The sequence below is a fragment of the Catharus ustulatus genome, chromosome 7, assembly GCF_009819885.2.
Source record: "Catharus ustulatus isolate bCatUst1 chromosome 7, bCatUst1.pri.v2, whole genome shotgun sequence".
Classification (NCBI taxonomy): domain Eukaryota; kingdom Metazoa; phylum Chordata; class Aves; order Passeriformes; family Turdidae; genus Catharus; species Catharus ustulatus.
In genome coordinates, this window is record NC_046227.1 from 2,014,698 (window position 1) to 2,030,993 (window position 16,296).

Genomic DNA, 16,296 nt, shown 5'->3' on the forward strand with positions numbered 1-16,296 from the left:
GTAGTTAAGCATTGAAACAGGCTGCCCAGGGGAATGGTGGACTCACCATCCCAGGAAGCAGATGTGGCATTTAATGATGTGTTTTGGTTGAAGGCTAGACTTGGTGATTTTGCAAGTCTTGTCCAACCTTAATACCTCAAAGAAACCCAAGGTATTGGTGACAAGGAGAGCTGCTCTGTTTCTGAATTTAGAAGAATGCTTTAGAATCTGAGGGAGTTTTACCTGGCAAAAAGCTGGGAGTTGAAAAGCAGACACTGGGCAAAAGAAACGGGGCTCTTTGAGGTTGGTACCACTGATGCCACAGGAGGGAGACCATGGGAGAGATGCCAGGAAAGGCTTTGCTCACAACCTGCTGGGGTTGGATTTGGGCAGGTTTAAACATGAAGGGAGGAGCAGAGAAGGTAGCAAATCCCATCCTTCCCAAGTAGTTTTCTAACTTTTTTTCTCTAATTTGTTGAACTTGAACAAGTCATATCCATCTTAGAACTGAGGAAAAAGAGGGTCCCCAAGCTGGGCTATGCTGCTGGAGCTGGAAGCAGCAAATGCATAACACTGAGGGATATCATAGAAGATGCTCACAGTTCGGCTCCCAGCATTGTGGCACAGCCATAATAATACTAATTGATAATACTACTTGATTAATAATAATAATTATTAATAATAAGACTTGATTAATATGTGGGCTTGGAGTGATGTTTGTGGGGGAGTGAGCCCAGCTCCTTGCTGTGCTCTGATCCAATGCCTTCATTGCTGTCAGGTTATTGCAGACGAACTTGTGAAGCCGTGCTGAAATTACCGGGAGGAAACAAGACACGACTGTGCGAACTGTGGGCTGTTAAGAGCGAGGACCCTTCTGTGCAAAGCTGCGCGGACAATAGTGTCCTTTGCCTGGCTTTCCCGGCCGCTTTGCGGGGCGCTCCCGCCTCCCCCCGGGCCGGGTTTGAGCTCTGAGGGGACTGTGCCCCTCAGCCCCGCGGTACTCACTCCTGCGACATGCTGAGCACGCCGGCACCGGGCCCGAATCGCACTGGGACGACACCGACACCTCCCTGGAGCCCCGGGGCACCGAGCCTGAGTCCCTCTGGGCCGGTACCGAGACCGAGACAGGCCCCGGCCCGGCCCGAGCGGGCGCTGAGGGAGCCGCGGCCGCGGCGTTACCGTGGACACGGCCCGGGGGGGCCGGGCCCTGCCCGCGGCTTCTCCGGCAAAGAAAGGCAGCTTCAGCGGCAGCTACAGGCTTTCCCCCTTCTTCTTCTTCTTCTTCTTTTTTTTTTTTTTTTTAATTTTTATTTTTATTTTTTTTTTCCCCAGCCCTAGCAGAAACACGGCTTGGTTCGGAAGGCCCATCCAGTGCCACTCCCTACAACGGGCCAGGACGCCTCCTGTTATAAATACATACTTATAACCTTCTGTTGTAACTGCTTATTGTGGGATTGGCTTTTCGCACATATCAGGGTACATACCATATGTGTGGTGTTAAAATAATTTTTAAAAATATGGTTTTCTTTAGGAATAGCATAAGCTAATAAAGTGTCTTTGTTATGTACTTAGTTAAATAACACCCAATAAAAACACCCGCTACTAATACACCGATTACCAACACCAACCGGCTCTAAATATTAAAAACCACAGCCCAAATGAAAACTAATAAGAAAAATAAATGAAAACTGGAGCCAAATACTCTAAAAAAGCAAACTCAAGGAGTGGCCATATAAAACAATTCCTAAAGTATAGAAAATAGTTTATAGAAAAGTGGGAAAATGTATGGTAAGTCTATAAATATATAACAGGCTAATACATTTAAAAAGTGTCTCCAGCACAAGTGTGCTCCTAGTTAAATGCCAAACACCCAACCATTATAAGTTTTTGCTTTATTGTTTGTCTCTTACTGTCTTTTATTAAATCTTTTCAAATTTACCAAGAAAGCAAACCTCGTTTTTCACACTTCTACTCTCCCAGGTTGCTCCAAGCCCCAGTGTCCAGCCTGACCTCGGGCACTTCCAGTAATGGAACATCCACAGCTTCTCTGGGCACCCTGTACTAGGCCCTCACTGCCCTCAAAGTGAAGAATTTATTCTGTATCTGATCTAAATCTCTCCTTTTTTTACTTTAAAACCCATGCTGCCACCTTCTTAGTTTTGGTTTTGCCCCGACAGTTTCATTTCCCACCCCATTACTTTCATTCTCCCCATTAGTTTCCTTCACCCCCTTTCTTTGCCTCTCTTTATTTCCCTTTTTCTCCCTTTCTTATATCTTCCTTTACCCCCCTTTTCACCCTTTCCTTTATTTTCCTTTCCTCTCTTCATGTATTTTTCCTTCCCCCCTGCTTCCTGTATTTTCCTATTTTCCCCTTTTCTCCCCTTTCCTATATTTTCCTATCCCTTTCCTGTACTTTCCCTTTCCCCCTCTTTTCTTCTCCTTTCCTATATTTTCTTTTTTCCTGCTTACTTAATTTTTTTTAACTTCCTCCCCCACTCCCTGTTATTTCCTTCCCCCACCAAGGGCTTGTCCCTGTAGCATTCACATTTCTCCTCTTTTTTTTCTCTTTCTTCTCCTTATTTCTTTCCCTGGGCACCTATAGAGGCAATTTTCTAGTGGTCTTCCATTCCCTTAACAGGACAGGATTACAGCACAGATTTTGGGGGAAAATTGCACTCATCCACAGAGCCAGTGAAAAGGAAAAAACAAGAAGTTTGGGACAATGAGTGTTTTGCCAGTGATGATATTTTTTTGCCACAAATTTTTGTGTGCCTGCATTCCTTTTCTTCATTTCCCCCCGCTTTTTTTTTTTCCCATTGAAGCCCCAGCTCACATAATTAGGTGAGACTCTTGGCTATCAAGTTTTTGAAATAAAGTTTCTAGCCCCACCCCCCCTGGTTTTGGAGGAAAAGATTGAAAGTTTTTAATCTTGAAGACCATTATAAAAGCATCTAAGGATATTATTTTTCAAGCCATATGATGACTATGCCCATCACATAATTTCTTTAAGTGTATTGGATCAGCTGGGGGGTTTTAGGAGAAACTGTTGCATTTTCTTCGTGCTGAGGTTGGAAAATGCTGTAAAATCAGCTTGTAATTTTCAATGTTAATATCAAAGTGTTCTTCATGCTGAAATTTAATATGGGAAATTTGTCCGCTTCTTTCCAGTGCCTGATCCTCATCCATGTGCGAGTCAGAAGGGTCTCAAAAGCAGTAAGTAACTTGTATTTTGTTCCTTTTGAAATAAAATATTCCAGTCTTTGCTACCCAAATAGGAATCTTGCATTTTTTATTTCCATTAATGCTGGCATCTGTACCCACTTTTTATGCCAAACTGTGTTTTGTTCAGCCAAAAGTTTTACCTGCAGAGTCCCAGCAGTGCTGTCTCCATCAGCGTGTGTGGTTTTGAGGACTGATTTACCTATTGCATGTGTTTGCAATAAAAAAGCAGGAAGATTTCTGAAGCAATTGAAATGGGAGGACCAAGATGGCTTGATGTGATGTGGATGTTAATAATTAATCTGAATTTACTGGTCTCTGTTAGCACCTTGGTGTCACAGTGCACAAGATTATTGTGCTGGAAGCTGTATAAATGATGAAATAACGCTTGTTGCTCACTTTCCCACCTGCCTTCTCTACCCTCCCCCCCAAAAAAAAGTTGGAGGAAAGCAAATGTCCTCCTTTTAAAAATGGGAAATTAAGCAACAAAGAAGTGATGTACATGAGAGCGTGCAGGGAGCCTGAGGGAATTTTCATTTTCATCAGTTTGTAAAGAACTTGGGAAAAAAATGAGTTGTGTTGCTGGGAAAAGTCGTGCAGTAAAATTAATTATGAAATGAGTAGAGTTGATTTTAATTTTTTTTCATGGGAAAGAAGCCTGGTTTTGAGCTGAAATGCGAGCTGTGTATGACTGAGAATAAGTACTTGCTTTAGCCTAGGAAAATAGACATTTATAAATGAAGAAAGCGGGGAGTCAGAGATGTTCTGGTTTCCAACAAGTTTCTAGTTGAGTCCTTGAGATTTTCAGTAATTTGAAGTGAGAGGACACAGGTCTGCCTAGGCTGTGATGTCCTCCAAGCTCAGCCTGGAGAAAAGGAGGCTCAGGGGGTCCCTGTGGCTCTGCACAACTCCCTGACAGGAGGGGACAGCCAGGGGGGTCAGGCTCTGCTCCAGGGAACAGGGACAGGAGGAGAGGGAACAGCCTCAGGCTGGGCCAGGGGAGGTCAGGGTGGACACCAGCTGGAATTTCCCCATGGAAAGGGTGGTCAGGCACTGGAAGGGGATGGGGTCCCTATCCCTGGAGGTATCCAAGGATCTCTCTGGATGTGGCACTCAGTGCTCTGGGCTGGGTGACAAGGTGGAAATTGGTCACAGGATGGATCTGATGATCCTGGAGGTCTTTTCCAACCAAAATGATTCTGTGATTCTGTGATCACTGCAGGCTGAATTGCAGCTTTGGTCCAGCAGACCACTCATGGTCAGTGAACACCATGAAGCATCTCACTCTTTCCATTCTGGAATCACACGTCTCCGATAATCCCTGCAGGCTCCAAACAGTCTGAGATGTCGAGGTAAAACCAGAGATTAAAGGGATTTGTAGTTGTTATCCCACTCATTGTACATTTTTTGTACAGCATCACTGGCCACTTCCTCATCCAGCTTGTGTTGCATTAAAAACTCCAAGTGTGTTATTTGATCTATCCAGCAGGAACAGGGGACGGGTTTTATACAGCCTGTGCCTTTTGGCATCTCTAATTCCTCAGGCTCTTACAAACATGGGCTTAAAAGTCCTGCTGCCTTGGAAACTAGGTGCCATCATTTTTTAAAAAATAAAATCTTTTATGATGAGCTTAAGAGGTGACTGAGAGCCTGCTAAGGGGGTAAAATGTCAAACTGGAGGGTCTTGTTCCTCTCAACATGGGTCCCTGGCAAAGAGCTTAGTGCACCTGTCTGTCATTGAGTAGGGCTTAGGGAAAGCAAGCAACGTAGTGGGAATTAAGTCCTGCCTTTGCAACTTGTATTTCAAAGCACTTCCAGAGGTCTGGACTGGCCCTCGAGGCACAGGGTGGAAGGTGGAGTGGGTTTTTCATGAGTGTTGCTGGCCCAGAGAGATGCAAAGGGAGAAGCTGTGAGTCAGGGCTTCCTCCTCCATCCATGGTGAGCTGAGGCTTTGGGAGTCAAGGATTCTGATTGCTGTGTGGCCACAGGGACAGCTGTGACAGCCTGGGATGTGCTCTGGGAGGCTGAGCAATCACCACCTGTGTGAAACTTAACAGAGGCAAGTGCTGGATTCTGCATCTGGATTGGGGCAGCCTTGGATGCACTGGGGAACAAGAGGCTGCAAAGCAGCAGAGATCTGGAAGTCCTGGTCCATGGCCAGCTGGATCTGAGCCAGCAGTGCCCTGGAGCCAGGAGGGACATCCCTGTCCTGGGGGATCCCCAGCCAGGCTGGGGAGGGATTGTCCTGCTCTGCTCTGGGCTGGGGTGACCTCACCTCCAGTGCTGGGTGCAGTTTTAGATAAGAAAGATCTAAAAGTGTTTTAGAGAGCCTCCAAAGGAGGGACAGGAGATGGTGGAGGGGATGTACAAGGAGCAGCTGAGGGCACTTGGCTCGTTCAGCCTGGAGCAGAGGTCAGACCTCACTGGGGTCTGCAGCTTCCTCTGAAGGGGCTCTTGGGCACAGGGTGCAATTTTTGGGGTGTCCAGGGCCAGGAGTTGGACCTGATGATCCTTGTGGGTCCCTCTCGTCCTGAAGGGCTCAGCAGAGGAGCTCTCCCACAAGGCCAGTGGATGTGACAGCAGTTACAGCAGGACAGCTGGCCCCAAATGGGCACCTGGTTGCAAATGAGTTGCATAGCAAACCTCTGAGTCTGGAAAGTGAGAAGAAGGATCTTGTGATGGGCAAGCCTGGGGCGTTGTTGCTCAGAGCTCCATAGAATCCCAGAATGGGTTGGGTTGGAAGGGAGCTTAAAATCATCCCATCCCACCCCTGCCATGGGCAGGGACACCTTCCACTATCTCAGGCTGCGCCAAGCCCCAATGTCCAACCTGGCCTTGGACACTTGCAGGGATCCAGGGGCAGCCACAGCTGCTCTGGGCACCCTGTGCCAGGGCCTCTCCACCCTCACAGGGAACAATTCCTTCCCACTATCCTATCTAACCTTTCCCTCTTTCAGTTTAAAAGCATTCCCCCTTGTCCTGGTACTCCAAAGTCCCTCTTTAGATCTCTTGGTGCTCCTTTAGGGCTTTAAAGGTCTCCCTGGAACTTTCTCTTCTCCAGGTGAACAGCCCCAGCTCTCCCAGCCCATCTTTGTAGGAGAGGTGCTCCCTCCCTCTGACCATGACTTCCTTGCAGATGGGTGTTTGGTTTTCCTTTAGGCTTGGACAGAAGTGTTTAAAGGAGCTCTGGGTGGCTCTTTGTGAATCTTGGGGACTTGGGTCAACCTTGTGCCCTCAAGTGCTGGCTTCCAGCTCACAGTGACACCTAGGAGGGGTGGCTCTGCCAGCTGGGCTGCACTGACCACTTCATTTAGCCTTGTGACCAGTGACTGGGCTACTTTTTCCATTTAACATTGACTCCTGGATCTCCAGGAGGTTTGCTGCTTACTTCCAGGCTAAGTGAAGGGGATTTGTCAGCACTCAGGTCTGGTAGGCTTTGATATAACAGCGTGTTCATCAGGCCCGAGCGTGGAACACCGAGGAGGAGGATTGCAGCAGAATTAGAAGGTATAAAGTTCAAATCTAATTTGAAGAATTTTCCCTCTATCACTTAAATGTGGGAAATGTTCCTGTGGCTTCAGGGATAAAATGTCACACTTCATAAGGAGCATGCGTTTTAAATCTCAGCCAGATATTAAGTGCCGTGTGCCGCACTCCACTTCTCTCTTTGTTAAAAAGCAAAACCCCAAATCATCTCTCCGAAAGAGTGTTGTCTGATAAAATTAAAGCTTTCCAAAGAAGCTGGTTCAAAAAGTGCCAGCTCTGTATCATTATGGCACAACAGGGAGCAGATTGATTTTATTCTGTATTGACAACAGTTCGTCAGCGCTCAGCTATTTAATTATATAGGATGCTGTTCCTAAAGATGCCTACAGCATCAAGAGAGCAGTCAATACAGACTGGCAACACACACCAGATGTTTTTTGGGTGAGAAAGAAGCAGAAAAAGGGATCAGACTGGGGCTTCTGGCAATTATCCAAGTAATTTGTAAGCAGACGTTTTAGGACATTGGTTGGCTTGAATGTTTGCCTTCAGCTTGGGACTTTTTAATAAATTCACACGAACCCTCTGTCAAGCTTTAGTCACTTACAGGGGCAAAGTTCACTTCTGTATCATCCTGCAACTCAAATATTGGAAAGAAGTAGCATTTCTTGTGAAGATATATTCAGTATGGCATGTGGAATGACACTTCTAGACAGACCCTTTCCAGTTCTGCTAACATATACAGATCTCTGACCACTTCCTCGCTTTACAAGCTCGCTATCAGCAATCTGAAGTGCTTTATGTGCTTTTCTCATGATTTTGATGGAAAAATGACAAAGTTTGGCTGTTAACACTGGCCTGTGTGCACATTAATCGCTGAAAGCTTCAAGAAATTCTCATGCAAACACTACACAGCCTCAGCTGCTGTCTGCTCCCTCCAGCTGCAGAGGGATTTTAGCTGACCCAAGCCCCTGTGTCTCATGCTGTGGCCAACAGGAGGTTTGGTGGGACCAGCTGGAGAGCCCCAGATTGGTAAGAAATCAGAACAGCAACCTGAAATTTGCTTTCCATGGGCCAAAGGGGAGGAAGATGCTGGTCTCTGTTTATTCCTGTGCTGTTTGATGGTCTTTCTGCTCATGAAAAAAGAGCTGTGAGGCGTTACCATGAATTTACAGGGCAGTAGTCTGGGCTTCAGCCATCCTACTGCATGTGCAGGGCACAGAGGCTGCTGGAAAGTCCTTTGTACTCCAGCTGATGTTTCTGAGCAGGACCAGGGTGCAGAAGACCACAAGTCAGGGGCAGTGGAAACAGCTCAACCCTTCACAAGTTAAATCTGCATCAAGAAGATCCCCTTCCAGACCTGACTGAGGGGAAGCATTTGAGCTCTGGGACTTGAAGTGTTTAAAGCCAGAACTGAGAGTGACTCAGGGCTAGAGGAGAAGGGGATGTTTGCCATCTGCTTTAGCAGTTCATTCCCCAGAAAAGGAGGAGGAATTAATCTGCTATTCGTGCACGTAGGCACTTGTTTCATTGTGTTTTGTTTTGTTTTCCCTCCTACTCTTCAGTAAAACACCTGTTGAGTTAATCCTCTTTGACTCAGCTCAAAAGCAAGGAAGTCAAACTCCATGAGAGGCTGAGCAGCTCAGCTCTCATTTCCCCAGGTTCCTGAGGGGGGGCTCTCATGGGTGTGTTTTGAAGGCTTCCAGAAATGAAACTATTAAGGGGAGAACATGAGGTGAGGGAATACTTAATTTTGCTGGACATAAGAATGACTTGAGTCACAAAGTGTTAGGAAGGCAGAGATACCTTTGAGTTATTCTTAAGGATGGTGAGAAACACTTTAGAGGTTTCATTTTGGTGCATCTTCAATGAATTTGAATTAATTTTATTTTAAAAAGCTGATCTTTTTACTAAATTGGATGTGTCCTGCTTTGTTTAAAACTTAAAAGTCGAAAGCAAGCAAAGCAAGACGCCATGAGAAAGAACTCGCAGAATACAGTGATTCTGTAGAGGGCCACAAGCCATCAGCAGCTGAAATTTGGTGACAACCTTTGTCTCTGCAGATGTGCAAGGGAAGAAGTTCCTCCAGAGGGGCTCCTCTATATCCTCTGAGCTCTGGAAGAGCCTCTTGCTCTGTTGGCCCTCAGGATCCAACCTTAGGTGCCGAGGATGAGGAATTTCCCTCATCCCTCCCTCATAATATCAGTGAGTCCAGACTCTAGGGACGTTATTTCCAGAATGTGGTGACTCAGTTTCCCTCTGGGGTGCCCCAGAATGAGTCAGGTTTAACTGACACTCTTGCATCCATGAAGCAAACCCAGCAGGTTGTGCCCTGATCATTAATTACTTGCAGCCAGAGCTGAGGGGTTAATGAGATCCCACCCAGAGCTGAGGGGACAATACGAGCCCAGCGCCTGCCATGTCACACGTGCGTCACTGCTGCGTGGAAATGAGTGAGAAACCTCTCACTTCTTTTTTTTTCTCCTCCCCCTTCAGCTTCTTGTGCTATAAATAAACAGCCCAGTGTGAGAAAAAAAAAAAAAAAAGAATAACAAGGGGCTGCAGCTTTTGAGGTGCCTGTGGCAGGATGTTTTCTTGCTTATCCTGTTTCTTGTAAACACGGCAATGACTTTTGTGGCCCAGATGTAGAGGCAGCCCTGCTTCATTGTTCGAACACCTGCTGGCTTTTCAAATGGACCCAGTGCAGCCCATTGATAAAAAATCAGACTCAGAGACCTGCAGCATCAGGCTGAGCTCCTGTAGATAGCTCCAAAAAGAAAAAAAAAAAAATCCTTGAGGATCCAACATCCGCCCTGCTGGTTTTCCGCCACCCCCCCTCTATTATATTTGACTGGGAGGGGAAGGGAAGCATAAGATTTTTTTTTTCCTCTGCTCTCATTCTCACAATAGCAATAAAAACAATACTCCTTGGCTTGGAGGTGGTAAACTGTGAGAAATAACAACAATAGCTGACTTTGTGGTTGTGCAGCCAAATTTATGAATGAAACTAGTGGGTGCAATTTAATTTCCAGGCCTGGCTCTGCTTTTGGTGTTATGGAATGAAATAAAAAGGCCAGAGAAGCTCATAAGTACTGCAGGGTTGTCACTGGGAATGAGCACAGGGAAGGGTTGGTCTGAGTTGGAGAAGGGGTTCTTCTGCTTCCTGCATCACAAAGTATGAAACAGGTGAATTGGCTCAGTCAAACAGTGGCTTTGCAACATTTTCTTTCTTTGACACCAGAGTGTGGTGGCGGGACACCTTTGAAGCAGCAGTTCCAGCTCTTCCCAGGTTGGCTATGTGGGGTAAATCAAGCAGTGGGCCCTTGGTGGGATAGGTCTGCTTTGTGAGGTGCACAGCAGGGCCACCAGTCCTGGAGGAAGGGTGTAATGTTTGGGAAGAAAAGTGCTGAGGATACTTGGTTTTGCAGATAGAGGTCAGTTCTTTGCCTGAGTGTTTCTTTGGATGGGACTTGAGAGCTAAAACCTGCTTTTGGGGAGGGCTTTTTATGTCTGGAGTGAGAGGTTAGAGTTGAGGTGTTCACCAGGACTATTTGTGTTGCAGCAGCCTCTTCTTTCTCAGGAGATTTGTTCTCCACAGTGCTCAGAGCAGGATTTTTCTTGTGTTGAGATCTCTTGCATCCTTCCCTGCTCCTCACGTGTCCCCCACCTGTGCCTTTGGCTGCAGGAGCAGAGGGGACGTGCTGGGTTTGTTTCCTGCTGCTGTGAGCAGGGATTTGGAGCAGATGGGGCTGTGAGGATCCCTTCCAGCCTAAATGACTGTACACTCACCCTGCAGAGAGAGGCAGATGCCAACAGTGAGTCCTCACAAAGCCTGAAACGAGTCAAAGGCTTCCTCCCCCACCTCTGACAATGAGATGTGGGGCTCTGAAGGAAGCACTTCAGCCCCAAAATGATCATTCTGCCTAAGACAGGTGAAACCAGGTGGCCAAGCCTGTGTGTGCTGTGGCCAGATGTGGCCAGTCCCAGATGTTGTGCAGAGAGGAAGGCAGGGGTTTGAAGGATTCCTTGCTGGGAGGGTCCCTAGGAGAGGGACAGCTCCAGCTGTGGGATCAAGCTGGAGGGACCCCTCTGCTCAGCTCCTCTGGCTCTCCCTGCTCGGTGGGGACCCAGGGAGGGAAGCACCTCAGGATAAACATTCCTCCCTCTGCATCTGCCTTCCATCAAGGCTCCCCTAAAGCTGCTGTGTGCCAGGATCTGGCTGCTACCCCATAGGCACCATGGGCACGAGCCAGCTCCCGCTGGACCACGGGACACACGGGGATCTGGCGGTGGGACAGGAGAACCTCCCAGCAGCCAGCTCCTGAGAGAAATTTGGCTCTTGAATCCAATTATATTTGCAGACTGAGCTCTTTTGTCCTCACTGCTGTCAATGCGTGTGCAGCCTTTGCTTTTTGCCCCCCTTTTTTGGTCGCTTTGGGCTTGTTAATGGCTGTGTATAAAATCAAGGAGTTGGAAGGTTCTTCATGTCCTCAGCATAGTCCTGCACGCTCTTTCCGAGGGGAATGCCTGTTTGCTGATGTCACCTCGTGTGGCTCTATGTCAGAACTCTGCTCCCTGTGCTGGAGAAGCTGCGCTGACCATGCGAAATGCTCACATGAATTTTTCTAGCATGCACAGGGAAGTGTCCTTGATGACCTTTCACGGTAATTACAGCAGTTTGGAGATGTTTGCTGCAGGCAAACTTCTCTCTGAGGTCCTCAGCCTTGTGCTCTGAGTTGTTTTGGATTTCCCCTTCCATGTTATTCTGGCAAATAGCAGTGTGGCCTCTTGCTCTCCCCCTGAAATCTCGGTCGCTGTTGGGAGGCAGTGAAAGCTGCTAGGGATTTTCACAAACAACCCGAATATGGGTTTAAGGAAGCATTTATATTTCCTATTTATGTTTTGCTTTTAAACTCTGACTTCCAGAAACCCTTTTTTTCCCAAGAAAAACCCAGACAATCAGACGAATGTTTCTTTCAGAACGTGTGAAAGATGAAGGATGAGGCGTCGAGTTTCCTTTCAAGCGATTCTGAGCGAAACCGAAGCCTTTTTGAAGTGGTTTACTGCAATTGTATTTTGCTTTGCTTCCTGCTCCTGCTTTGGGCACACCTCCCGCTCGTTGTGTGTGGCTACAGGCGCTGGGGGAAGTTGGAAGGCCAACAAAAGGCAAGGGGGCTCTAAAATCTTATTTCTTTTTCTATTTAGAGTGCTGCCAACGAGACGTTGCATTTTATTCCTTCCTACCATCGAGGCACAGTCTCCCCCAGCATCGATGGAGGCAGGGAGGGGTAGGGAAGGAATGGGAATAGATTTCATGCTGGATGAGTCTCCAGTTAGGAGTCCAGACTGTGGGCAGGGTAAAAAAAGCTTTGTTTAGTCTGCAGTCAGTAGTTTTAGCAGGAGCCCTGGGCCCAGAGCTGGGAAGTTGGGTGTCTTCTGCTCAGGCTGATGTGATTTACAGTGTTAGGATCTGACTGTGGGATTGACAGAGCCAAAGCAGAGGGAAAAGTGTGCTAGAGAGCTTGTCTCAGTGCCAAAGGGTGGGAAGCAAGGGTAGAGTTGCTCATTCCCCATGGCCACATTTCTCCTCGTGGCTGGGTCCATCTTTCCTGCCACCCTCTGTGATATCTGGACCGTTCGCCAGGCTGGAATTGTGCTGGCAGAGCTGTCTGAGGGACTTTGGGATGCTCTGGGTGAGGATGAAGGAAGATGAGGATGGCTTTGAGGCTGGATGGTTGGCATGTGATGAAGGTTAAGGACATTCCTGCCCAGCTCTGGCTGCCTCTGTGACAGCAGGAAGCACCTCCTGAGCCCCTCCTGGCCTAATTTCTCCAATAAATAGGGTACTGCCAGAGCAGGACCCCCCCAGCTTGGTGAAAAGCTGGGACTTACAGCAAGGCTGTGCCTTTGTAACACCATGGTCTGGCCAGTTCCTCCAGCAGTGTAAAAAACTCGTTGCTTTTGGTGCCAACACCATCAGAGGAGCTGAGTGCCTGAATTTTCTTGGCACTGTTACAGAGCAATATGTGTTCTCCTTGCCTGATCAACATATCTGTTAATTACATTAAGGTAATCTGACCCTGGGCTCTTGCAAAAACCTCCCCCTGCTGCTGAAGGTGGTGGAAACCCTTCCTGAAGTGAGCAGCAAAACAGCACATGTGGGATCAGAGGGTGGCTGGAAAACACCTTGGATGGTAAAGATGTGCCAGCTCTCTGATATCCTGGTGGTATTGGTCTCACACTGGCCTCTCATTCCCATGTGGCTCCAATTCCAAAGGCTGGCAAAGAGCATACAGTCCCTAAGAGATGCAGCTTGCATTGCTAAAAAAGCCTGGAAAACTGGAGAGCAGCCTTTCCCTTCAACTCATGCCTGGCCCAGGGAGGAGCAGGATTTAAGCACGTACCTAGATTGCTGCATGTGCTTAAGTGTTATCCTGAATGGGGACCCTCTTGAGCTTTAGCTGAAGTGCTGTTCTGAACCAGGGCCAGCAGACTGTGGAAGTCACCTCTTATTGCCTCTACCTCACTGTGTTTGTGCTCATTGCAGCTCTCTGGCTGTTTACTATAAGGAGAAAATCACTTTATTTACTTGCAGCTCACTCAGCAACTGAGAGCAGGCAGGTTGGGAGAGTCTCACATCAGCTGGGAGCGAGACATCTGACCTTGTCTCTTGTCTGTCTTGTTTCTATGATCCTAATTCTGCTCTAAATTAATTCTTTTGTTTAGCTGCTGGGTTTTTTTTTTTCCTCCTTTTTGTTTTCGCATGAATGCTTGTCTCTATATTTAGGTCTGCCGGGGCGGGATGTTATGAATAATTGTTGATTGATATTATTAAACACTAACACGCTTGGCTGTGTTGCACTAATGATGGGGCTTTGGGGATATGCAAATCAATTAATTGCAGTAATTGCTGTAATAGCTGTTTTGGAGGAGGCTGTTGAAGAGCCCTTGGGATAGCGGACAAAGACGGAGACGTTTGGAAGTGCAGAGGAGAAGGGGTGCTCGAGTGTCTTTGCAGAGGGCTCCTTCAAGTTGCCAACTTGTAAAGTTGGGTTTGTTCTGCTCTCCAGAACCTGCTCACACCAAATCCTCTCTTGCTTTGTTTCAGAGTTATCCCAGCGTGGCTATTCTGGACTTTTCTGCTGCAGTGGAGCTGAAGAAGCTCATGGATGAGACAGAGCCTTTTCCAGGTAATCTCTTGCCTTAGAAATCTGGGAGACCTCCCTGGAAAACACCCAAGGGGGGAACAAAACATCTCCAAGGCTAAACCTCTGTGTCACCTCACACTCAGCAGCTTTGGTTTGTCAGCTGATTCTCATTGACATCAAAGCTCTTTCTCCTCTTCTGTGGCAGCATCACGGGGCCTCAGTGGGCACAAAGGGACGTGAGGTGCCTCAGGAGCCACGGTGGGAAGGCTGTGAAGGGAATGGGATTTCGGGTATTGTGAGGATGGGGAGGAAAAAGTCTCTTCTGGCTTCTTCCCTGTGCTATATGTGCTTTCCCTGCCTTTGTGTATTATTGTATATTCTTTTGTCTGGCTTTCCATATGCAACGTGCCTCAGTCTCCGTGCTCCGGGGCGGGTGTTCAATGTGGTGCACAGATGGTGCTCCCAGAAATCCCCTTATTTGCTAATGGGATTTTGTGCTAAGCGTTTCCACTATTCTTTTCAAAAGTCCCCATGTTTGTGTCAATATGCCCAGACCCCCATCTTGCAGAGACACCCTCTCCCATGCAGCTGAGAACACCACTTTATTTCTTTATTTGCCTGGTTTTTTAATCCCTGGGAAGGATGTCAGGACAGCTTCTGTGGGAGGCAATGGTCGCAGGACCCCGGCAGCTCTGAGATCACCTTACACAGTGAAGGAGGCTCAGGATAATTGGGGTTGGAAGGGACCTCTGGAGATCTGCCAGTCCAAACCCCTGGGTCACCTGGAGCAGGTGACACAGGAACCCATCCAGGTGTGTTTGGATGTCTCCAGAGAGTGAGACTCCACGACCACCCTGGGCAGCTCTGCCAGATGTCACAACCCTGCCAGGTGGCCTGGCCAGGCCGATTGGGGCACTCCAACGTGCACTTGTCACCTTGCTGGTGGCCCTGCCCTTACAATTTGTACTGAGATGTACTTACCTATTCAGCAGCTTCCTCTGGGGGTCTTGCAACATTTCAGTAATGCAGTGTTCAGCTATTATGCAGCTATTCCCAGCTATTATGCAGCAATTCCCCTCTGTGCCCTCCATTCTTCAAGCAGTGCTCGAAATCAGGATATAAATAGCAAAAGCCTGGAATATGTTGCTTTTGTTACCAGAGGTCTTTCAGAATAGGTTAGATGTGTGCCTGACAGGGATAATACAGTGCTAACTCTTCCAACAAGGCACAGAGCTGGACTAGGTGACCTCCTGAGGTCTCTTCCAACCCTCATTTTTCCATCCCTGCATGACATCCCCTGCTAGTGGGTAAGTGGAGCTTTGTTTTGCGTCACGCTGGCTGGAGCGAGGTCAGGGGTGTGCGTTAGGAAGTTCCCTGTCTGTCTGCACACGCCTCATCCTGCGTCAGGCTCTTCTCCTGGACGCTTCTCAGGCTCCTCTGCCACGGGAAGGTGAGTCACACCAAGGCAGAGCTTCTCCTGGAGCTGGCCAAGAGCTCCAGGTGGTTCCTCTGGAGCTGAACTTAACCAGAAAAATCTCATCGCAGCCCCGGTTCACAAAGTCTGGGCAGCCCAAGGCAGGAAAACTGCCAAGGACTGTTCCTCTTGTGGTACAGGGCCATGGTGATGGTGAATTTGGGATCAGGAGCTGGCAATGGCTCGCTGACCAGGCAAAGAGAACCAGCTGTGGGATGCTGCTGTGTGCAGATTGACCCTTAGAACCCCTGGATGCTTCTCTGAGCATCTGTGCTGTCCTCCAAAAGGGGGTCTGACACTCAGGAACCCTCATCTTCAGCTCTGTGCCTGTGCCAGATTCCAGCTCTGGGCTAACAAAGACTTGTGGTCACCTCCACAGCACCTGGATATGTCTCCAGTTTTGTTTGGATCATCACTGCACCTTTTGAGCATCTGGCTGGCACAGCGTTAGTCCATATGTGACTACTTTGTCCAAAATTTAAGAGCTATGGGGGATTGTGGAGTACAGCCCCCTGTGTCTCAGAGCTCTCCTCAGCAGCAGAATTTGAGAAATAACATTTTTCAGGTCTGCAAAAGATGGCAGGGAACCGGCACAGACACTTCTCTTCAGCAGTGCCCCGCTGCGATCCGATGTCTCTGCGGGGAAAACAGCTCTTCAGAGGTGTTGGCTTTCCGTGCCCATCAAGAAATACCTCTTTGCCTCATGTTTTTCCAGCCTCTCAGCTTTGCTGATTTTATCACCCTTCTGATAAGGGTGATTAGATCTGATTTGTTTGAATTACAGCTCGGCTGCTTTCAGCTCTCACAGACACAACACGGTGCTGCGCGGGGTTGGAGCGGGGAAGTGAGGAGGGAGAGCCTTTCTCCCCCTCTGGTAATAGTTAGCAGATGTGATACCTTTACCAGGTCAAGGATCTGAAATCAGCCAGCAGCAGGCACTTGAAAGCCGTGCAGGGAAGGATGTGGCAAAGGCTGCATCACCCCGAGCTCAGC

At 48.0% G+C, this 16,296-nt stretch overlaps 1 protein-coding gene across 1 annotated transcript in view; it reads right to left on the minus strand.

Moving 5' to 3' along the window:
- IQCA1 (IQ motif containing with AAA domain 1) overlaps positions 1-1,145 on the minus strand; it is a 97,630-nt gene extending 96,485 nt beyond the window's left edge. Inside the window, exon 1 of the mRNA XM_033064885.1 lies at positions 985-1,145. Within this exon, the coding sequence (XP_032920776.1) occupies positions 985-995 (11 nt within the window). The 5' untranslated portion in view covers positions 996-1,145. The remainder of the gene's footprint in view (positions 1-984) is intronic.
- Between the last annotated feature and the right edge of the window lie 15,151 nt (positions 1,146-16,296).